Source organism: Sus scrofa, unplaced genomic scaffold, assembly GCF_000003025.6.
Source record: "Sus scrofa isolate TJ Tabasco breed Duroc unplaced genomic scaffold, Sscrofa11.1 Contig2662, whole genome shotgun sequence".
NCBI classification, from domain to species: Eukaryota; Metazoa; Chordata; class Mammalia; order Artiodactyla; family Suidae; genus Sus; species Sus scrofa.
Window position 1 is genome coordinate 1 of NW_018085145.1, and position 23,651 is coordinate 23,651.

The 23,651-nt window shown below is 54.8% G+C and overlaps 2 protein-coding genes and 1 pseudogene across 2 annotated transcripts; all 3 read right to left on the bottom strand.

Annotated features, from left to right (window-relative positions):
* Positions 1–1,148: 1,148 nt before the first annotated feature.
* On the bottom strand, positions 1,149–2,722 carry LOC110258652 (annotated as a pseudogene).
* Positions 2,723–10,873: 8,151 nt separating this feature from the next.
* Positions 10,874–12,901, bottom strand: LOC110258650 (protegrin-3-like). The gene is made up of 4 exons (XM_021081943.1): positions 12,540–12,901; positions 12,027–12,134; positions 11,803–11,874; positions 10,874–11,205 (listed from the first exon to the last, which is right to left on the bottom strand). The coding sequence occupies exons 1-4, from the start codon at positions 12,735–12,737 to the stop codon at positions 11,134–11,136; spliced, it is 450 nt and encodes a 149-aa protein (XP_020937602.1). The 5' UTR covers positions 12,738–12,901; the 3' UTR covers positions 10,874–11,133.
* Positions 12,902–20,921: 8,020 nt separating this feature from the next.
* Positions 20,922–23,556, bottom strand: LOC110258649 (protegrin-3-like). The gene is made up of 4 exons (XM_021081942.1): positions 22,588–23,556; positions 22,075–22,182; positions 21,851–21,922; positions 20,922–21,253 (listed from the first exon to the last, which is right to left on the bottom strand). The coding sequence occupies exons 1-4, from the start codon at positions 22,783–22,785 to the stop codon at positions 21,182–21,184; spliced, it is 450 nt and encodes a 149-aa protein (XP_020937601.1). The 5' UTR covers positions 22,786–23,556; the 3' UTR covers positions 20,922–21,181.
* Positions 23,557–23,651: the final 95 nt, after the last annotated feature.

The following is a 23,651-nucleotide window of genomic DNA, read 5'->3' on the forward strand; positions in this document are numbered from 1 at the left end:
AAACAAGACACCGTATTTCTTCACGTTCATAAATGCATATAAATATCTAGAAAGATCAGAGCAGGGAGTTCTCTTGTGGCACAGCAGGTGAAGGATCCACAGTGTTGTCATTGCAGCAGCTCAGGTAACTGCTGTGGTACACGTTCAGTCCCTGGTCCAAGAACTTCCACGCCGGGTGGGCATGGCCGAAAAAAGAGATCAGACAGATACACACCAAGTTGATGAACGGAGGTTATTTGTGATGGGGGTGAGTAGGGCTTAGAGTCGCGTGGTCAAAAGGGCTTCAGCTGTCCTAGGATTGTTTATGAACTTTTCATAAAGAGCATGATGTCTTCTTTTTTTTTGGTTCCTTCTTAGGGCCGCACTTGTAGCATATGGAAGTTCCCAGGCTAGAGGTCAAATGGGAGCTATAGCGGCCGGCCTTTGCCACTGGCACAGCGATGCCAGATCCTTAACCCACTGAGCAAGGCCACATCCTCATAGGAGACGGGTTTGATTCTGCTGAGCCACAACCAGAACTCCAAGCGTATGTCTTTCTAAGAACAATTGTAATAAAAGAAGATGAAGGGAAGGAAGGAAGGAAGGAAGAGGGGCAGAAGGAGGCAGTCATGAGCGGACGACTTGGGGCGCCAGGCACCTTTGCTGTGTTGTTACTATGACAACCCCAGAGACTCGGTTTACCTTGGTGATGGGAAGGGCCCAGGGCCGCCCCAGAGCCCTTTTCAAACTCCCTGCTGCCTTCCCTCCAAGCCATCCTAGAAGGAACAGTGGCCTCACCCATCTCTGTGGTTACAGCAACCACACACACACACACCACACACAACAACAACACACACGAGTTCCCCCAGAGTTAAGGACTCAGGGTCAGAAGGGGAAGACAGAGACAATGAAATTGAAGCCTGGAGAAGTTGGTTTCACAAGAATTTATTTGACAGATGCGGGCCTGGGCAAAGCAGATGCTTAGGTCTCCTTGCTGGGATTTTAATGTGCCGAAGGCCTTCTGGGTGAGTAGTGCCTGCAAATCCTTCACGTCTACCAGGGAACCTTGGTGGACCGAATGGTGCGGGCCGGAAAGGTGGAGCGGAAAAATTGGGGGACGGAAACCTGGCCCCGGGAAAATTGGGGGAGGGAAAGCCTCGCGTCGCAACCGTCATCCTCGGTCCGACACAGACGCAGAACCTACGCCTACAATAGCACAGGCCACCTCCCCTGACACCTTGAACCTGTACCAAGAGAAACAGGTTTCGGGTGGGGTCTGGCCAAGGGTCAAGACAAGAACCCTCCCTCCAGACTAGAAAAAATCCCTGAATGGGGAAACAGTAAGAGGCTTGGGGCCCGTCCACCTCTGGCTGTGACCTTTGGAGCACGTGGTGGAATCCCCCACAGACACATAAGTGGACTCCGGCCCAGAGATGGCGGGCCTTGCCAGGGTCCCAAACCCAGCCCCGCCAAAGCTGGCCAGGAGCAGGGCCTGCAAGTCCATTAGTCCGGTCACTGCTCTCAGCCGACAGCAACAGGAAGAACCCGCTGGGATCTTGGGGAGAAGAGACAAGGCTGGGCCCACCCAAGAGTGTGATTCAGAGGTCGGGGTGGGCCTAAATGTGCCTTTCTGACAAATACAGGGGGGACCATTGAGGGAACCGCGCCCTAAGGATGACAGAGCCAGACCTGGAGCCTGGCCGAGGTGAGGGAAGGCCGGGTAGGAGGCCTTTCCACGCCCTGGATGGGGGCAGCGGGTAACACTCCCAAGGAGTTCCCAACACCAACCCATTAGCAACTTGACACCAATAAGGGGCCACTCACCTCATTGCAGGTGATGTCGAGCGGGTCCTTGATCTGATCCAGGGTGACTGTCCCACACACTGTTCACCCGCTAGAAGGGGAGACTCAAGGTCAAACTGGGACCCCCCTCCTCCATCCATGAGCTCCCAGCCTCACCCCAGGGCCTGGACATCTCCCCAGCAGGCTCTCCTGTTCAGCTCCTTGGGAAGCATCCGCCAGCGCCCCCAGCCCCCAGCCTCACCCCGTTTCTCCTTGAAGTCACACAGCTCCGGGGGCTGCCGGGTCGGCCTGGACACACAGTCCTCCTCACCGTGAAGCTCACAGGTTTTGGGGTGCCCGGGTCCTCGTCCTGGTCAAGGATCAAAGTGGGGAGATGGGACTCGGGCTCAGGCTTCCCCCTCGATCTGTCACCCCCTCCCCGCCCCCCACCTAGACAGCAGCCTCTGCAGCCCCTGCTGGAGCCTGGCCCTGGGCTTGGTGCTGGGTGCACAGGGGAGGGGACAGAGCCCGCTCCTGCCTCACAGGCTGTGCAGGCCCTGAGCCCACAGCCCAGAGGCTAAGGCGGGAAGCTCTCACGCGGCAGGGCACCCAGCTCTGGGAAGGTTTCCTGCAGAGGGGGTCCCCCTTAGAGGACAAGTGCCTTCCTGGCAGGAGGGACAGCCTGAGCAGGGGGAGGACAGGGAGCCCGGGGCGGGTGGGGACAGCCCCCGCCCCCCAGCCCCTCCTGAGCCCCTGCCCGACTCACGGCCTTGGGCGCTGGTCCAGCTCCAGGAGGCGGTAGAGATAGCTTCCGAGGACTGCTCGTTGAGGCGATCCACAGCACGAAGCACGGCCTCCCTGTAGCTGAGGGCCTGGGCGCTGGCCGAGGGCACCACGAGTCCCAGCAGCAGAAGCCACAGTGACCAGCGCCCCAGCACAGGCTGGCCCTCTGGGTCTCCATGGTGCCAGGTGAGCCTCCTCCCAGCCTGCGGGACCCTCCTTTATGCCCAGCCTGGGTCTGGGACTTCCTGAGCGCCCCATCCCTGGCTGCCTCCCAGGATGCTGGCTGGACTTGCCTCAGCCTGGCTCTTGCCTCAGGGGATTGCTGGGCAGTGGGGAAGGATGGCGCCTGTGCAAGGTGAAGAAGTGGTTTCTCCATCGCCCCGACAGTGTCCTGGCCTCTCCTGGGCCCCACGGGCAGTGTCACAGGCAGGGTTGCTCAGCGGGTTGAGTCCTTGGTGAGGGAGGGACAGGCACAGTCTCACTCCCCCGCCTTCTCCCCACTATGGCATCTTCAGGAATCAGGGTCCAGGAGTGTAGTCAGCACTCAGTCTCCAGCTCCCTACAATGCTTGGTACTCAGTAGACACTCAGTAATGTCTGATGCGCAGATAAGAGACCCTACCGCATCTGGCATCTTGCTTGCTCGCCCCGCCGAGCCCTCGGCCGTTAGCCCCACATCTTCCTGTTTCCTGACCCAGTCCTCAGCAAGTCAGGGGCTCCGCTCCATGTGTCCCTCTCCTAGATTCTCTTCTACCTTCCTCATCTGAAAACGCTCACATCCCCAGCTTTCCTGAGACGGGGCCCATTGACCTTTTCTCCCTCACCCCGCCTTAGGAAGGATCATCTCAAACAGTGAGACCTCTTGCTCTGTCTCACACTCAGGGCCACAGCAGCCTGGCCACCATCATGAGTCAGAAGATTCTGTCAGGCATTGTCTGTCTCCACGGGCACTGGGGATGCTCTGTCCTCCTGAAACCGCCCCCTGCAGTATCCTCCCCCGATGCCGGCCCACTGAGTCACCTCCCGCCTCCTTGTGACTCCTGTTCTGTCTGCCCAAGGACCCTCCTCTTAACACACAGAGCTCACTCAGGTGCAGGGGGGCTGCTTCTCCTCCCAGTCCTAAGACACATTCCTGGGACATCCCTTCTCAAGATACCCGTTATCGTGACACACATCCCTGGTCTGTGTCTCTGAGTTCAGACTCCCATGAACACCCCGGCTGTCCACACTCTGCTGTCTGGCGGCTGTTGGCTGGGCGCCAACCCAGGAGCCCTGAGCTGAAAGCCTGGGGAGACCCCACCTCGCCCACTTCTTCCTCCTGAGGACACTCCCTCTGACTCCCCACCGCCTCTGCCCTGCCCCTACCACCACCGTCTCCCTCTCGCGTGCCCACACACTCCAGACTCCACCTTCCCTGGGTTCCTGTCTCTCCCGGGACCACGGTCCACCCTCCACACCAATTCTAGGGGCTCCTTCAGGCCACTGACTGGCCATTTCAGCCCCTGCCTTGAGCCCACACACCCCTGCCTGGCACTGGGGCCTGCATTCTCGAATCTCACCTTTGTCCCCACTTCCAGCTCTCAAACCCTACACACTGCTGTCACAGACACCCCGGCCACTCAAGCCTCTGTGTCCTCCTGCTCCTGTCCCAATGGCTCTGCACCTGATCCCTCGGCTTGCCCTGCCCTTCCACCCGAGGAAGCCTTCCCTGACCTCCAGCCACACAAGGTGCCCCTCGTCTTGGCTCCCACAGCCTCAGGCCTTCTCTTCTGATTTGACCCCAAAAGACTCCTGGTCACTGCTCTGGTGAAGACACTGGGCTGGGGTGGCCAGTGTCGGGGCAGAGACAGCACAGCTGGGAGAGCGAACGGGCCAAGGCCAATTCTTGTACAGTTCTCCAGAGGAATGGCATTGTGACTGTGAGGCCTGGAGTAGCTCTTTGGACTCAGCTGGGCTCTAGGCCCGGGACTTGCCCAGGGCACATGGGAAGTGGCAGCCAGGATGACTGGTGCTGACTGAGCCTTGGAGAAGGAAGGCGAGGTGGGCTTCTGAACAACCTGGCTTCACAGTCCAGGTATTGCCCCAGGGGCCTCTTGGTCAAGCTGTAGCCTTTCCCAAGTCAAAGGAGGAAAGGAGGTGTTACAGTAGAAAGCAATTAGCAATACCCACGCTTACTGAGTACCTGGTAAGGCCTGAAATGCTCCTTGGGCTTTCCTGCCTCTGCACCTTTGAATTCCCAAACCTTAGGACTGAGCTTCCTTCCCCATCCCCCCATGGGGAGAGGAGACTGTTCAAGGACAAGGTCTGATAAAGGAGTCAACCGAGGGAAAGAACGTGGAACCGGCTGGCCCATAAGCGAAGCTCCCTAAACAGGAGTGGTGATGATCACCCAGAATGAGCTGCCCCCAGGCATTCTGGAGTCGGGCAGGGTGAGTTTGAATCCTCGCTTTGCCTCTCACCAGCTGTGACTCCCTTGCAAAGACTCTGCTCTGGGGACCCTCGGCAGCCAGTGAGCGTGAAGCCAACTCAAATGGCCTCAGACGCAGCTGAGAAGGCCGTGAGGGAGCAGGAGCTCAAGCCGGTAGATGGACACCTGGGAAGAGGCTCCTTATCCCCCTGTTCCCTTAGCCCGGTTCTTGCTTCAGGAGACAGAGAAGCGTGACCGAACCCAGCACTATGTGAAAAAGACCACACACACCACGACGAAGTGGGATTCATCCCAGGTTCACAAGGATGCTTCAACACAACGCAAATCGGTCAACATCGACCACCACATTAACAAAAGAAAAGTCAAAACCACATGATCATCTCAATAGATGCAGAAAAAGCGTGTGACAAAGTCCAACATCCACTCGTGATACACACTCTGACAAAGTGGGTGTGGAGGGAACATACCTTAACGTAATCAAAGCCATTGATGACACACCCACAGCAAATACAGTACTCAATGGAGAAAAGCTGAAAGCCTTCCCACTAACATCTGGAACAAGACAAGGATACCCAGCCTCACCACTGTTGTGTTCACCGGAGTATTGGAAGTCCTAACCACAGCAATCAGACAAACAAAAGACATAAAAAGGATCCAGATTGGAAGAGAAGTGGTAAAATTGTCACTGTGTGCAGATGACATGATACCATACCCAGAAAACCCTAAGGACTCCACACAACAACTCCTCAAACGGATCCATGAAGTCAGCAAAGGAGCAGGATACAAGTTAACACTCACAGAAATCAGGAGGTCCCGTCACGGCCCAGCGGAGAGGAATCCGACGAGGAACCATGAGGTTTCGGGTTCGATGTCTGGCTTCACTCAGTGGGTTAAGGCGCTGGTGTTGCTGTGAGCTGTGTGGTGTAGGTCCAATTAGACCCCTAGCCTGGGAACCTCCATATGCCGAGGGTGGGGCCCTAAAAAGCAAAAGATAGAAAGACAGAAAGACAGAAAGACAGGAAGGAAGGAAGGAAAGAGAGAAAGAGAGAGAGAGAAATCAGTTGCATTTCTGTATACTAACAATGCAATATTAGAGAAGGAATACAAAAATACAACACCTTTACAATCACACCCAAAAACATTAAGTACCTGGGAATAAACCTGACCGCAGAGATGAAAGTCTTATCTGCTGAGACCTGTAACACCTCAATCAAGGAAATTAAAGAGGATGCCAAGAAATGGAAGGATAGTCCATGCTCCTGGGCTGGAAAAATGCATATCGTATAATGGCCACACCAGCCAAAGCACTCTACAGATTCAATGGAATCCCTATCCAATTCCCCATGACATTGTTCACAGAACTAGAACAAACAATCCAAATACTTATATGGAACCACAAAAGACCCAGAATTGCCAAAGCAATGCTGAGGAACAAAAACCAAGCAGGAGGCATCACTCTCCCGGACTTTGGGCAATATTGCAGAGCCACAGCAATCAAGAGAGTGTGGTACCAGTACGAAAACAGACATACAGACCAGTGGAACAGAATCGAGAACCCAGACACCTACCGTCAATTAGTCTTTGCCAAAGGCGGCAAGAATATCAAAAGGGGGAAAAGACAGTCTTTTCAGCCAGTGGTGCTGGGAAAACTGGACAGTCGCGTGTAAATAAGTGAAACTGGAACACACCCTCACACCACGCACGAAAATAAACGCCACATGGCTTAAAGACTTAAACATAAAGCAAGACACCATCAAACTCCTAGGAGGGAACAAAGGCAAACATTCTCTGACATCTACCTTACAAACGTTTTCTTAGGTCAGTCTCCCAAGGCAACAGAAATAAAAGCAAAAATAAACCTATGCGACCTAATCAAACTGACACCCTTTGGCACAGCAAAGGAAACCATTAAAAAAAGAGAGAGAGAGAAACAAAAAGACCACGTACAGAATGGGAGAAAGGAGTTTCAAACGGTGCAACGGACAAGGGCTTCCTCTCTAAACTATGCAAGCAACTTATACAACGCGACAGCAAAAAAAGCCAACAACCCAACTGAAAAATGGGCAAAAGACCTGAACAGACATTTCTCCAAAGAAGACTTACAGATGCCCAACAGGCACAGGAAAAGATGCTCCCCATCTCGGATTATTAGAGAAATGCACATCAAAACTCCCATGAGGTACCACACCTCCCACCAGTCGGAATGGCCGTCATTAACAAATCCACAAATAACAAATGCTGGAGAGGGTGTGCAGAAGAGGGAACCCTCCCACACTGTTGGTGGGAATGTACCTTGGTACAGCCACTGTGGACAACAGTATGGCGGTGCCCCCGAAAACTTACCGCAGAACCACCACATCATCCAGCAATCCCACTCTTGCACATGCGTCCGGACAAACTTTTCCTCGAAAAAGACACATGCACCCGTATGTTCACTGCAGCGCTACTCACACTAGCCAAGACATGGAAACAACCTAAAGGTCCATCGACAGATGAGTGGATTAAGAAGACGTGGTATATGTACACAATGGAATACTACTGAGCCATAAAAAAGAACGAAATCAGGCCATTTGCAGCAACACGGAAGCAACTAGAGACTCTCATGCTAGATGAGGTAAGTCAGAAAGAGAAAGACAGTACCACATGATATCACTTATATCTGGACTCTAATCTTCAGCACAAATGAACCTTTCCGCAGGAAAGACACTCATGGACTTGGAGAACATGCTTGTGGCTGCACAGGAGGAGGGGGAAGGGAGTGGGATGGACTGGGAATTGGGGGTCAATGGATGCAACCTATTGCCTTTGCAATGAATAAGCATGGAGATCCTGCTGTGTAGCCCTGGGACCTGTATCTAGTCACTCATGGTGGAGCATGAAGGGGGATGACATGAGACAAAGAATGTATACACGTATGTGGGACTGGGTCTCTTTGCCGTACTGTAGAAAACTGACAAAACCCTGTAAACCAGCTACGACGGGAAAAAACCATTTAAAAAATATTCTTAAGAATACAGGTGGATGACGATCTTACAAAAAAGAGAGAGAGGGAGGGAGAGAGAGAGAGACTCAGACAGAGTGTTAAGGCACGAGTAAGGAATGGGGTCAGGAGTGGGAGGATCTGCAGCCACAGTGGCTGTGCCCTGAGATGATCAGGCTAGGCCCTGGGCACTCTCCCAGTGGCACCTTCCAACCCACAGAGAGCAATGGTCCTGCGGAGGCTAGGCCTGAAAGAGTGTTGTCACCACCTGGCCCCCAGCCTGGGCTCCGCCTTTCCCAGTGCCCCTCCAGCTTCCCTACCGGTCTGGTTCTGACAGACATCCTTTCCCACCACGCTCTGCACTTAAAAGGCCCCAGTCGGACAAAGCACAGCCTCAGCCGTGTGTGGCCCCGCGTCCTCAGGCCAGTCCCAGAGCCCCGGGCTTCCAGGCATCAAAGCAAAGTGGTCAAGACAAGGAGCAGGGCCAGGGCTGAGCGACCTGGCTTCCGGTCCCGCCCTCCACCCAACCTGCTGACCTTCTGGGAGAAGGTAAACCAGATTTTCCCCAGCTGCCCCTCCCTCTCCCGCCCTGGGAAACGGAAGATGTCTTACACCTGCATGGGAGGCCCTCCTATCCTCCATGGAGCTATTCCCGCCGCACAGAACTTCAAGGTGCGGGCCAGGGGCCCAGTCTCCACTGGGTAAAGGGGGACAGCAGGCAGCCACTTTATACAGCCCCTCTTCATGGTCCCCCGGAGAAGCCTGGCCCGGCACAGGCCATTATCCATGTCCCCCACCCTGTCCCACTTTTCAGGAGCCTCCCGCAGGACACTCCCTCAGGCCATGAGGAGGAAGGAACCAAGATGCTTCCTGCGTCTTGCTTGGGCCTACCTGGGCAACTGGAAACCTCGCAGACCTGCGGGAGTGGGACAGCTCCGTCCACCCCATGGGCAGGTGTGCCGCCTTTAAAAAGAATACTTTTAGGAGTTCCCGTTTGGGCGCAGAGGAGCCAAATCCAGCTAGTTTCCCTGAGGATGCAGGTTCCATTCCTGGCCTCGCTCAGGGTGTCCAGGATCGGGCATTGCCGTGAGCTGTGGGTGTAGGCTGCAGATCGCCTCGGATCCCACGTTGCTATGGCTGTGACATAGGCCAGCCGCTGTAGCTCTGATCTGACCCCTTGCCTGGGAACTTCCACATGTGGGCGGCGCAGCCCTAAGAACAACAACAAAAAAAGAAGAAGAAGAAGAATTTTACTTATCCACCATAAATAAAATAACAACTATATTGGGCTATAGTAGTACAGTATAATAGTACTGCCTTTTCTTTCTTTCTTTCTTTTTCTTTTTTCTTTTTTGCTTTTAGGGCCACACCCTCAGCCTCTGGAAGTTACCAGGCTAGGGGTGGAATTGGAGCTACCGCCACTGGCCTGCACCACAGCCATAGCAACGCGGGATCTGAGCCGCATCTCTGACCTACACCACAGCTCACTGGCAACACTGAATTCTTGACCTACCGAGGGAGGCCAAGGATCAAACCTGCATCCTCATGGATACCCGTCGGCTTTGCTTCCACTGCCCTACAACGTAGGGAAGTCCACCTACGATTTTCAGGTGAACAGGTGTAACCATACCATAACACACATGATGCTCACAAATATCATGCTATATGGAGAAACTGGCCAAAAGGAATATTTAGGTTCTACTTGTATCACCTGTAAATTTCAAGATCTAGCAATGCTAATCTAAGGAGTTCAAAGTCAGGGTCATGGTTATGTGGAAGGGGTTGCAAGCGGAAAAGGGGCAGGGAGGTTCCTGAGTGCTGGTTACACAACTGTGTTTATACAGCAAAATCTCAGCAAGCTGTACACTTCCGATGAGTGCACCTTATTGGTATACATTTAATATTTCACCTAGAACTTTTATGCGTAGGAAAATTTCACATTTAATATTGAGGGGAAAGGGCAAATTGCAGAGTAACTCATGCAGTTTGATTCCATATGGAAAGCGTCAATCAATATAAAACAAGACACCGTATTTCTTCACGTTCATAAATGCATATAAATATCTAGAAAGATCAGAGCAGGGAGTTCTCTTGTGGCACAGCAGGTGAAGGATCCACAGTGTTGTCATTGCAGCAGCTCAGGTAACTGCTGTGGTACACGTTCAGTCCCTGGTCCAAGAACTTCCACGCCGGGTGGGCATGGCCGAAAAAAGAGATCAGAGCAGATACACACCAAGTTGATGAACGGAGGTTATTTGTGATGGGGGTGAGTAGGGCTTAGAGTCGCGTGGTCAAAAGGGCTTCAGCTGTCCTAGGATTGTTTATGAACTTTTCATAAAGAGCATGATGTCTTCTTTTTTTTTGGTTCCTTCTTAGGGCCGCACTTGTAGCATATGGAAGTTCCCAGGCTAGAGGTCAAATGGGAGCTATAGCGGCCGGCCTTTGCCACTGGCACAGCGATGCCAGATCCTTAACCCACTGAGCAAGGCCACATCCTCATAGGAGACGGGTTTGATTCTGCTGAGCCACAACCAGAACTCCAAGCGTATGTCTTTCTAAGAACAATTGTAATAAAAGAAGATGAAGGGAAGGAAGGAAGGAAGGAAGAGGGGCAGAAGGAGGCAGTCATGAGCGGACGACTTGGGGCCCAGGCACCCTTTGCTGGTGTTGTTACTATGACAACCCCAGAGACTCGGGTTTTACCTTGGTGATGGGAAGGGCCCCAGGGCCGCCCCAGAGCCCTTTTCAAACTCCCTGCTGCCTTCCCTCCAAGCCATCCTAGAAGGAACAGTGGCCTCACCCATCTCTGTGGTTACAGCACCACACACACACACCACACACACACACACACACACACACACACGAGTTCTCCCAGAGTTAAGGACTCAGGGTCAGGAAGTGGGAAGACAGGAGACAATGAAATTGAAGCCTGGAGGAAGTTGGTTTCACAAGAATTTATTTGACAGATGCGGGCCTGGGCAAAGCAGATGCTTAGGTCTCCTTGCTGGGATTTTAATGTGCCGAAAGGCCTTCTGGGTGAGTTGCCTGCAAATCCTTCACCGTCTACCAGGGAACCTTGGTGGACCGAATGGTGCGGGCCGGAAAGGTGGAGGCGGAAAAATTGGGGGACGGAAACCTGGCCCCGGGAAAATTGGGGGAGGGAAAGCCTGCCGTCGCAACCGTCATCCTCGTCCGACACAGACGCAGAACCTACGCCTACAATAGCACAGGCCACCTCCCCTGACACCTTGAACCTGTGACCAAGAGAAACAGGTTTCGGGTGGGGTCTGGCCAAGGGTCAAGACAAGAACCCTCCCTCCAGACTAGAAAAATCCCTGAATGGGGAAACAGTAAGAGGCTTGGGGCCCCGGTCCACCTCTGGCTGTGACCTTTGGAGCACGTGGTGGAATCCCCCACAGACACATAAGTGGACTCAGGCCCAGAGATGGCTGGGGCCTTGCCAGGGTCCCAAACCCAGCCCCGCAAAGCTGGCCAGGAGCAGGGCCTGCAAGTCCATTAGTCCGGTCACTGCCTCTCAGCCGACAGCACAGGAAGAACCCGCTGGGATCTTGGGAGAAGAGACAAGGCTGGGCCCCACCCAAGAGTGTGATTCAGAGGGTCGGGGTGGGGCCTGAAATGTGCCTTTCTGACAAATACGAGGGGGGGGACCCCATTGAGGGAACCGCGGCCCTAAGGATGACAGAGCCAGACCTGGAGCCCTGGGGCCGAGGTGAGGGAAGGGCCGGGGTAGGAGGGCCTTTCCACGCCCTGGATGGGGCAGCGGGTAACACTCCCAAGGAGTTCCCCACACCAACCCATTAGCAACTTGACACCAATAAGGGGCCACTCACCTCATTGCAGGTGATGTCGAGCGGGTCCTTGATCTGATCCAGGGTGACTGTCCCCACACACTGTTTCACCCGCTAGAAGGGGAGACTCAAGGTCAAACTGGGACCCCCCCTCCTCCATCCATGAGCTCCCAGCCTCACCCCAGGGCCTGGACATCTTCCCCAGCAGGCTCTCCTGTTCAGCTCCTTGGGAAGCATCCGCCAGCGCCCCCAGCCCCCAGCCTCACCCCGTTCTCCTTGAAGTCACACAGCTCCGGGGGCTGCCGGGTCGGCCTGGGACACACAGTCTCCTTCACCGTGAAGCTCACAGGTTTTGGGGTGCCCGGGTCCTCGTCCTGGTCAAGGATCAAAGTGGGGAGATGGGACTCGGGCTCAGGCTTCCCCCTCGGATCTGTCACCCCCTCCCCGCCCCCCACCTAGACAGCAGCCTCTGCAGCCCCTGCTGGGAGCCTGGCCCTGGGCTTGGTGCTGGGTGCACAGGGGAGGGGACAGAGCCCGCTCCTGCCTCACAGGCTGTGCAGGGCCCTGAGCCCACAGCCCAGAGGCTAAGGCGGGAAGCTCTCACGCGGGCAGGGCACCCAGCTCTGGGAAGGTTTCCTGGCAGAGGGGGTCCCCCTTAGAGGGACAAGTGCCTTCCTGGCAGGAGGGACAGCCTGAGCAGGGGGAGGGACAGGGAGCCCCGGGGCGGGTGGGGGACAGCCCCCGCCCCCCAGCCCCTCCTGAGCCCCTGCCCGACTCACGGCCTTGGGCGGCTGGTCCAGCTCCAGGAGGCGGTAGAGATTAGCTTCCGAGGACTGCTCGTTGAGGCGATCCACAGCACGAAGCACGGCCTCCCTGTAGCTGAGGGCCTGGGCGCTGGCCGAGGGCACCACGAGTCCCAGCAGCAGAAGCCACAGTGACCAGCGCCCCAGGCACAGGCTGGCCCTCTGGGTCTCCATGGTGCCCAGGTGAGCCTCCTCCCAGCCTGCGGGACCCTCCTTTATGCCCAGCCTGGGTCTGGGACTTCCTGAGCGGCCCCATCCCTGGCTGCCTCCCAGGATGCTGGCTGGACTTGCCTCAGCCCTGGCTCTTGCCTCAGGGGATTGCTGGGCAGTGGGGAAGGATGGGCGCCTGTGCAAGGTGAAGAAGTGGTTTCTCCATCGCCCGACAGTGTCCTGGCCTCTCCTGGGCCCCACGGGCAGTGTCACAGGCAGGGTTGCTCAGGCGGGTTGAGTCCTTGGGTGAGGGAGGGACAGGCACAGTCTCACTCCCCCGCCTTCTCCCCACTATGGCATCTTCAGGAATCAGGGTCCAGGAGTGTAGTCAGCACTCAGTCTCCAGCTCCCTACAATGCTTGGTACTCAGTAGACACTCAGTAATGTCTGATGCGCAGATAAGAGGACCCTACCGCATCTGGCATCTTGCTTGCTCGCCCCGCCCGAGCCTCGGCCGTTAGCCCCACATCTTCCTGTTTCCTGACCCAGTCCTCAGCAAGTCAGGGGCTCCGCTCCATGTGTCCCCTCTCCTAGATTCTCTTCTACCTTCCTCATCTGAAAACGCTCACATCCCCAGCTTTCCTGAGACGGGGCCCATTGACCTTTTCTCCCTCACCCCGCCTTAGGAAGGATCATCTCAAACAGTGAGACCTCTTGCTCTGTCTCACACTCAGGGCCACAGCAGCCTGGCCACCATCATGAGTCCAGAAGATTCTGTCAGGCATTGTCTGTCTCCACGGGCACTGGGGATGCTCTGTCCTCCTGAAACCGCCCCCTGCAGTATCCTCCCCCGATGCCGGCCCACTGAGTCACCTCCCGCCTCCTGTGTGACTCCTGTTCTGTCTGCCCAAGGACCCTCCTCTTAACACACAGAGCTCACTCAGGTGCAGGGGGGGCTGCTTCTCCTCCCAGTCCTAAGACACATTCCTGGGGACATCCCTTCTCAAGATACCCGTTATCGTGGACACACATCCCTGGTCTGTGTCTCTGAGTTCAGGACTCCCATGAACACCCCCGGCTGTCCACACTCTGCTGTCTGGCGGCTGTTGGCTGGGCGCCAACCCAGGAGCCCTGAGCTGAAAGCCTGGGGAGACCCCACCTGCGCCCACTTCTTCCTCCTGAGGACACTCCCTCTGACCTCCCCACCGCCTCTGCCCTGCCCCTACCACCACCGTCTCCCTCTCGCGTGCCCACACACTCCAGACTCCACCTTCCCTGGGTTCCTGTCTCTCCCGGGACCACGGTCCACCCTCCACACCAATTCTAGGGGCTCCTTCAGGCCACTGACGTGGCCATTTCAGCCCCTGCCTTGAGCCCACACACCCCTGCCTGGCACTGGGGCCTGCATTCTCGAATCTCACCTTTGTCCCCACTTCCAGCTCTCAAACCCTACACACTGCTGTCACAGACACCCCGGCCACTCAAGCCTCTGTGTCCTCCTGCTCCTGTCCCAATGGCTCTGCACCTGATCCCTCGGCTTGCCCTGCCCTTCCACCCGAGGAAGCCTTCCCTGACCTCCAGCCACACAAGGTGCCCCCTCGTCTTGGCTCCCACAGCCTCAGGCCTTCTCTTCTGATTTGACCCCAAAAGACTCCTGGTCACTGCTCTGGTGAAGACACTGGGCTGGGGTGGCCAGTGTCGGGGGCAGAGACAGCACAGCTGGGAGAGCGAACGGGCCAAGGCCAATTCTTGTACAGTTCTCCAGAGGAATGGCATTGTGACTGTGAGGCCTGGAGTAGCTCTTTGGACTCAGCTGGGCTCTAGGCCCCGGGGACTTGCCCAGGGCACATGGGAAGTGGCAGCCAGGATGACTGGTGCTGACTGAGCCTTGGAGAAGGAAGGCGAGGTGGGCTTCTGAACAACCTGGCTTCACAGTCCAGGTATTGCCCCAGGGGCCTCTTGGTCAAGCTGTAGCCTTTCCCAAGTCAAAGGAGGAAAAGGAGGTGGTTACAGTAGAAAGCAATTAGCAATACCCACGCTTACTGAGTACCTGGTAAGCCTGAAATGCTCCTTGGGCTTTCCTGCCTCTGCACCTTTGAATTTCCCAAACCTTAGGACTGAGCTTCCCTTCCCCATCCCCCCATGGGGAGAGGAGACTGTTCAAGGACAAGGTCTGATAAAGGAGTCAACCGAGGGAAAGAACGTGGAACCGGCTGGCCCATAAGCGAAGCTCCCTAAACAGGAGTGGTGATGATCACCCAGAATGAGCTGCCCCCAGGCATTCTGGAGTCGGGCAGGGTGAGTTTGAATCCTCGCTTTGCCTCTCACCAGCTGTGACTCCCTTGCAAAGACTCTGCTCTGGGGGACCCTCGGCAGCCAGTGAGCGTGAAGCCAACTCAAATGGCCTCAGACGCAGCTGAGAAGGCCGTGAGGGGAGCAGGAGCTCAAGCCGGTAGATGGACACCTGGGAAGAGGCTCCTTATCCCCCTGTTCCCTTAGCCCGGTTCTTGCTTCAGGAGACAGAGAAGCGTGACCGAACCCAGCACTATGTGAAAAAGACCACACACACCACGACGAAGTGGGATTCATCCCAGGTTCACAAGGATGCTTCAACACAACGCAAATCGGTCAACATCGACCACCACATTAACAAAAGAAAAGTCAAAGACCACATGATCATCTCAATAGATGCAGAAAAAGCGTGTGACAAAGTCCAACATCCACTCGTGATACACACTCTGACAAAGTGGGTGTGGAGGGAACATACCTTAACGTAATCAAAGCCATTGATGACACACCCACAGCAAATACAGTACTCAATGGAGAAAAGCTGAAAGCCTTCCCACTAACATCTGGAACAAGACAAGGATACCCAGCCTCACCACTGTTGTGTTCACCGGAGTATTGGAAGTCCTAACCACAGCAATCAGACAAACAAAAGACATAAAAAGGATCCAGATTGGAAGAGAAGTGGTAAAATTGTCACTGTGTGCAGATGACATGATACCATACCCAGAAAACCCTAAGGACTCCACACAACAACTCCTCAAACGGATCCATGAAGTCAGCAAAGGAGCAGGATACAAGGTTAACACTCACAGAAATCAGGAGGTCCCGTCACGGCCCAGCGGAGAGGAATCCGACGAGGAACCATGAGGTTTCGGGTTCGATGTCTGGCTTCACTCAGTGGGTTAAGGCGCTGGTGTTGCTGTGAGCTGTGTGGTGTAGGTCCAATTAGACCCCTAGCCTGGGAACCTCCATATGCCGAGGGTGGGGCCCTAAAAAGCAAAAGATAGAAAGACAGAAAGACAGAAAGACAGGAAGGAAGGAAGGAAAGAGAGAAAGAGAGAGAGAGAAATCAGTTGCATTTCTGTATACTAACAATGCAATATTAGAGAAGGAATACAAAAATACAACACCTTTTACAATCACACCCAAAAACATTAAGTACCTGGGAATAAACCTGACCGCGGAGATGAAAGTCTTATCTGCTGAGACCTGTAACACCTCAATCAAGGAAATTAAAGAGGATGCCAAGAAATGGAAGGATAGTCCATGCTCCTGGGCTGGAAAAATGCATATCGTATAATGGCCACACCAGCCAAAGCACTCTACAGATTCAATGGAATCCCTATCCAATTCCCCATGACATTGTTCACAGAACTAGAACAAACAATCCAAATACTTATATGGAACCACAAAAGACCCAGAATTGCCAAAGCAATGCTGAGGAACAAAAACCAAGCAGGAGGCATCACTCTCCCGGACTTTGGGCAATATTGCAGAGCCACAGCAATCAAGAGAGTGTGGTACCAGTACGAAAACAGACATACAGACCAGTGGAACAGAATCGAGAACCCAGACACCTACCGTCAATTAGTCTTTGCCAAAGGCGGCAAGAATATCAAAAGGGGGAAAAGACAGTCTTTTCAGCCAGTGGTGCTGGGAAAACTGGACAGTCGCGTGTAAATAAGTGAAACTGGAACACACCCTCACACCACGCACGAAAATAAACGCCACATGGCTTAAAGACTTAAACATAAAGCAAGACACCATCAAACTCCTAGGAGGGAACAAAGGCAAACATTCTCTGACATCTACCTTACAAACGTTTTCTTAGGTCAGTCTCCCAAGGCAACAGAAATAAAAGCAAAAATAAACCTATGCGACCTAATCAAACTGACACCCTTTGGCACAGCAAAGGAAACCATTAAAAAAAGAGAGAGAGAGAAACAAAAAGACCACGTACAGAATGGGAGAAAGGAGTTTCAAACGGTGCAACGGACAAGGGCTTCCTCTCTAAACTATGCAAGCAACTTATACAACGCGACAGCAAAAAAAGCCAACAACCCAACTGAAAAATGGGCAAAAGACCTGAACAGACATTTCTCCAAAGAAGACTTACAGATGCCCAACAGGCACAGGAAAAGATGCTCCCCATCTCGGATTATTAGAGAAATGCACATCAAAACTCCCATGAGGTACCACACCTCCCACCAGTCGGAATGGCCGTCATTAACAAATCCACAAATAACAAATGCTGGAGAGGGTGTGCAGAAGAGGGAACCCTCCCACACTGTTGGTGGGAATGTACCTTGGTACAGCCACTGTGGACAACAGTATGGCGGTGCCCCCGAAAACTTACCGCAGAACCACCACATCATCCAGCAATCCCACTCTTGCACATGCGTCCGGACAAACTTTTCCTCGAAAAAGACACATGCACCCGTATGTTCACTGCAGCGCTACTCACACTAGCCAAGACATGGAAACAACCTAAAGGTCCATCGACAGATGAGTGGATTAAGAAGACGTGGTATATGTACACAATGGAATACTACTGAGCCATAAAAAAGAACGAAATCAGGCCATTTGCAGCAACACGGAAGCAACTAGAGACTCTCATGCTAGATGAGGTAAGTCAGAAAGAGAAAGACAGTACCACATGATATCACTTATATCTGGACTCTAATCTTCAGCACAAATGAACCTTTCCGCAGGAAAGACACTCATGGACTTGGAGAACATGCTTGTGGCTGCACAGGAGGAGGGGGAAGGGAGTGGGATGGACTGGGAATTGGGGGTCAATGGATGCAACCTATTGCCTTTGCAATGAATAAGCATGGAGATCCTGCTGTGTAGCCCTGGGACCTGTATCTAGTCACTCATGGTGGAGCATGAAGGGGGATGACATGAGACAAAGAATGTATACACGTATGTGGGACTGGGTCTCTTTGCCGTACTGTAGAAAACTGACAAAACCCTGTAAACCAGCTACGACGGGAAAAAACCATTTAAAAAATATTCTTAAGAATACAGGTGGATGACGATCTTACAAAAAAGAGAGAGAGGGAGGGAGAGAGAGAGAGACTCAGACAGAGTGTTAAGGCACGAGTAAGGAATGGGGTCAGGAGTGGGAGGATCTGCAGCCACAGTGGCTGTGCCCTGAGATGATCAGGCTAGGCCCTGGGCACTCTCCCAGTGGCACCTTCCAACCCACAGAGAGCAATGGTCCTGCGGAGGCTAGGCCTGAAAGAGTGTTGTCACCACCTGGCCCCCAGCCTGGGCTCCGCCTTTCCCAGTGCCCCTCCAGCTTCCCTACCGGTCTGGTTCTGACAGACATCCTTTCCCACCACGCTCTGCACTTAAAAGGCCCCAGTCGGACAAAGCACAGCCTCAGCCGTGTGTGGCCCCGCGTCCTCAGGCCAGTCCCAGAGCCCCGGGCTTCCAGGCATCAAAGCAAAGTGGTCAAGACAAGGAGCAGGGCCAGGGCTGAGCGACCTGGCTTCCGGTCCCGCCCTCCACCCAACCTGCTGACCTTCTGGGAGAAGGTAAACCAGATTTTCCCCAGCTGCCCCTCCCTCTCCCGCCCTGGGAAACGGAAGATGTCTTACACCTGCATGGGAGGCCCTCCTATCCTCCATGGAGCTATTCCCGCCGCACAGAACTTCAAGGTGCGGGCCAGGGGCCCAGTCTCCACTGGGTAAAGGGGGACAGCAGGCAGCCACTTTATACAGCCCCTCTTCATGGTCCCCCGGAGAAGCCTGGCCCGGCACAGGCCATTATCCATGTCCCCCACCCTGTCCCACTTTTCAGGAGCCTCCCGCAGGACACTCCCTCAGGCCATGAGGAGGAAGGAACCAAGATGCTTCCTGCGTCTTGCTTGGGCCTACCTGGGCAACTGGAAACCTCGCAGACCTGCGGGAGTGGGACAGCTCCGTCCACCCCATGGGCAGGTGTGCCGCCTTTAAAAAGAATACTTTTAGGAGTTCCCGTTTGGGCGCAGAGGAGCCAAATCCAGCTAGTTTCCCTGAGGATGCAGGTTCCATTCCTGGCCTCGCTCAGGGGGTCCCGGATCGGGCATTGCCGTGAGCTGTGGGTGTAGGCTGCAGATCGCCTCGGATCCCACGTTGCTATGGCTGTGACATAGGCCAGCCGCTGTAGCTCTGATCTGACCCCTTGCCTGGGAACTTCCACATGTGGGCGGCGCAGCCCTAAGAACAACAACAAAAAAAGAAGAAGAAGAAGAATTTTACTTATCCACCATAAATAAAATAACAACTATATTGGGCTATATTAGTACAGTATAATAGTACTGCCTTTTCTTTCTTTCTTTCTTTTTCTTTTTTCTTTTTTGCTTTTAGGGCCACACCCTCAGCCTCTGGAAGTTACCAGGCTAGGGGTGGAATTGGAGCTACCGCCACTGGCCTGCACCACAGCCATAGCAACGCGGGATCTGAGCCGCATCTCTGACCTACACCACAGCTCACTGGCAACACTGAATTCTTGACCTACCGAGGGAGGCCAAGGATCAAACCTGCATCCTCATGGATACCCGTCGGCTTTGCTTCCACTGCCCTACAACGTAGGGAAGTCCACCTACGATTTTCAGGTGAACAGGTGTAACCATACCATAACACACATGATGCTCACAAATATCATGCTATATGGAGAAACTGGCCAAAAGGAATATTTAGGTTCTACTTGTATCACCTGTAAATTTCAAGATCTAGCAATGCTAATCTAAGGAGTTCAAAGTCAGGGTCATGGTTATGTGGAAGGGGTTGCAAGCGGAAAAGGGGCAGGGAGGTTCCTGAGTGCTGGTTACACAACTGTGTTTATACAGCAAAATCTCAGCAAGCTGTACACTTCCGATGAGTGCACCTTATTGGTATACATTTAATATTTCACCTAGAACTTTTATGCGTAGGAAAATTTCACATTTAATATTGAGGGGAAAGGGCAAATTGCAGAGTAACTCATGCAGTTTGATTCCATATGGAAAGCGTCAATCAATATAAAACAAGACACCGTATTTCTTCACGTTCATAAATGCATATAAATATCTAGAAAGATCAGAGCAGGGAGTTCTCTTGTGGCACAGCAGGTGAAGGATCCACAGTGTTGTCATTGCAGCAGCTCAGGTAACTGCTGTGGTACACGTTCAGTCCCTGGTCCAAGAACTTCCACGCCGGGTGGGCATGGCCGAAAAAAGAGATCAGAACAGATACACACCAAGTTGATGAACGGAGGTTATTTGTGATGGGGGTGAGTAGGGCTTAGAGTCGCGTGGTCAAAAGGGCTTCAGCTGTCCTAGGATTGTTTATGAACTTTTCATAAAGAGCATGATGTCTTCTTTTTTTTTGGTTCCTTCTTAGGGCCGCACTTGTAGCATATGGAAGTTCCCAGGCTAGAGGTCAAATGGGAGCTATAGCGGCCGGCCTTTGCCACTGGCACAGCGATGCCAGATCCTTAACCCACTGAGCAAGGCCACATCCTCATAGGAGACGGGTTTGATTCTGCTGAGCCACAACCAGAACTCCAAGCGTATGTCTTTCTAAGAACAATTGTAATAAAAGAAGATGAAGGGAAGGAAGGAAGGAAGGAAGAGGGGCAGAAGGAGGCAGTCATGAGCGGACGACTTGGGGCCCAGGCACCCTTTGCTGGTGTTGTTACTATGACAACCCCAGAGACTCGGGTTTTACCTTGGTGATGGGAAGGGCCCCAGGGCCGCCCCAGAGCCCTTTTCAAACTCCCTGCTGCCTTCCCTCCAAGCCATCCTAGAAGGAACAGTGGCCTCACCCATCTCTGTGGTTACAGCACCACACACACACACCACACACACACACACACACACACACACACACACGAGTTCTCCCAGAGTTAAGGACTCAGGGTCAGGAAGTGGGAAGACAGGAGACAATGAAATTGAAGCCTGGAGGAAGTTGGTTTCACAAGAATTTATTTGACAGATGCGGGCCTGGGCAAAGCAGATGCTTAGGTCTCCTTGCTGGGATTTTAATGTGCCGAAAGGCCTTCTGGGTGAGTTGCCTGCAAATCCTTCACCGTCTACCAGGGAACCTTGGTGGACCGAATGGTGCGGGCCGGAAAGGTGGAGGCGGAAAAATTGGGGGACGGAAACCTGGCCCCGGGAAAATTGGGGGAGGGAAAGCCTGCCGTCGCAACCGTCATCCTCGTCCGACACAGACGCAGAACCTACGCCTACAATAGCACAGGCCACCTCCCCTGACACCTTGAACCTGTGACCAAGAGAAACAGGTTTCGGGTGGGGTCTGGCCAAGGGTCAAGACAAGAACCCTCCCTCCAGACTAGAAAAATCCCTGAATGGGGAAACAGTAAGAGGCTTGGGGCCCCGGTCCACCTCTGGCTGTGACCTTTGGAGCACGTGGTGGAATCCCCCACAGACACATAAGTGGACTCAGGCCCAGAGATGGCTGGGGCCTTGCCAGGGTCCCAAACCCAGCCCCGCAAAGCTGGCCAGGAGCAGGGCCTGCAAGTCCATTAGTCCGGTCACTGCCTCTCAGCCGACAGCACAGGAAGAACCCGCTGGGATCTTGGGAGAAGAGACAAGGCTGGGCCCCACCCAAGAGTGTGATTCAGAGGGTCGGGGTGGGGCCTGAAATGTGCCTTTCTGACAAATACGAGGGGGGGGACCCCATTGAGGGAACCGCGGCCCTAAGGATGACAGAGCCAGACCTGGAGCCCTGGGGCCGAGGTGAGGGAAGGGCCGGGGTAGGAGGGCCTTTCCACGCCCTGGATGGGGCAGCGGGTAACACTCCCAAGGAGTTCCCCACACCAACCCATTAGCAACTTGACACCAATAAGGGGCCACTCACCTCATTGCAGGTGATGTCGAGCGGGTCCTTGATCTGATCCAGGGTGACTGTCCCCACACACTGTTTCACCCGCTAGAAGGGGAGACTCAAGGTCAAACTGGGACCCCCCCTCCTCCATCCATGAGCTCCCAGCCTCACCCCAGGGCCTGGACATCTTCCCCAGCAGGCTCTCCTGTTCAGCTCCTTGGGAAGCATCCGCCAGCGCCCCCAGCCCCCAGCCTCACCCCGTTCTCCTTGAAGTCACACAGCTCCGGGGGCTGCCGGGTCGGCCTGGGACACACAGTCTCCTTCACCGTGAAGCTCACAGGTTTTGGGGTGCCCGGGTCCTCGTCCTGGTCAAGGATCAAAGTGGGGAGATGGGACTCGGGCTCAGGCTTCCCCCTCGGATCTGTCACCCCCTCCCCGCCCCCCACCTAGACAGCAGCCTCTGCAGCCCCTGCTGGGAGCCTGGCCCTGGGCTTGGTGCTGGGTGCACAGGGGAGGGGACAGAGCCCGCTCCTGCCTCACAGGCTGTGCAGGGCCCTGAGCCCACAGCCCAGAGGCTAAGGCGGGAAGCTCTCACGCGGGCAGGGCACCCAGCTCTGGGAAGGTTTCCTGGCAGAGGGGGTCCCCCTTAGAGGGACAAGTGCCTTCCTGGCAGGAGGGACAGCCTGAGCAGGGGGAGGGACAGGGAGCCCCGGGGCGGGTGGGGGACAGCCCCCGCCCCCCAGCCCCTCCTGAGCCCCTGCCCGACTCACGGCCTTGGGCGGCTGGTCCAGCTCCAGGAGGCGGTAGAGATTAGCTTCCGAGGACTGCTCGTTGAGGCGATCCACAGCACGAAGCACGGCCTCCCTGTAGCTGAGGGCCTGGGCGCTGGCCGAGGGCACCACGAGTCCCAGCAGCAGAAGCCACAGTGACCAGCGCCCCAGGCACAGGCTGGCCCTCTGGGTCTCCATGGTGCCCAGGTGAGCCTCCTCCCAGCCTGCGGGACCCTCCTTTATGCCCAGCCTGGGTCTGGGACTTCCTGAGCGGCCCCATCCCTGGCTGCCTCCCAGGATGCTGGCTGGACTTGCCTCAGCCCTGGCTCTTGCCTCAGGGGATTGCTGGGCAGTGGGGAAGGATGGGCGCCTGTGCAAGGTGAAGAAGTGGTTTCTCCATCGCCCTGACAGTGTCCTGGCCTCTCCTGGGCCCCACGGGCAGTGTCACAGGCAGGGTTGCTCAGGCGGGTTGAGTCCTTGGGTGAGGGAGGGACAGGCACAGTCTCACTCCCCCGCCTTCTCCCCACTATGGCATCTTCAGGAATCAGGGTCCAGGAGTGTAGTCAGCACTCAGTCTCCAGCTCCCTACAATGCTTGGTACTCAGTAGACACTCAGTAATGTCTGATGCGCAGATAAGAGGACCCTACCGCATCTGGCATCTTGCTTGCTCGCCCCGCCCGAGCCTCGGCCGTTAGCCCCACATCTTCCTGTTTCCTGACCCAGTCCTCAGCAAGTCAGGGGCTCCGCTCCATGTGTCCCCTCTCCTAGATTCTCTTCTACCTTCCTCATCTGAAAACGCTCACATCCCCAGCTTTCCTGAGACGGGGCCCATTGACCTTTTCTCCCTCACCCCGCCTTAGGAAGGATCATCTCAAACAGTGAGACCTCTTGCTCTGTCTCACACTCAGGGCCACAGCAGCCTGGCCACCATCATGAGTCCAGAAGATTCTGTCAGGCATTGTCTGTCTCCACGGGCACTGGGGATGCTCTGTCCTCCTGAAACCGCCCCCTGCAGTATCCTCCCCCGATGCCGGCCCACTGAGTCACCTCCTGCCTCCCGTGT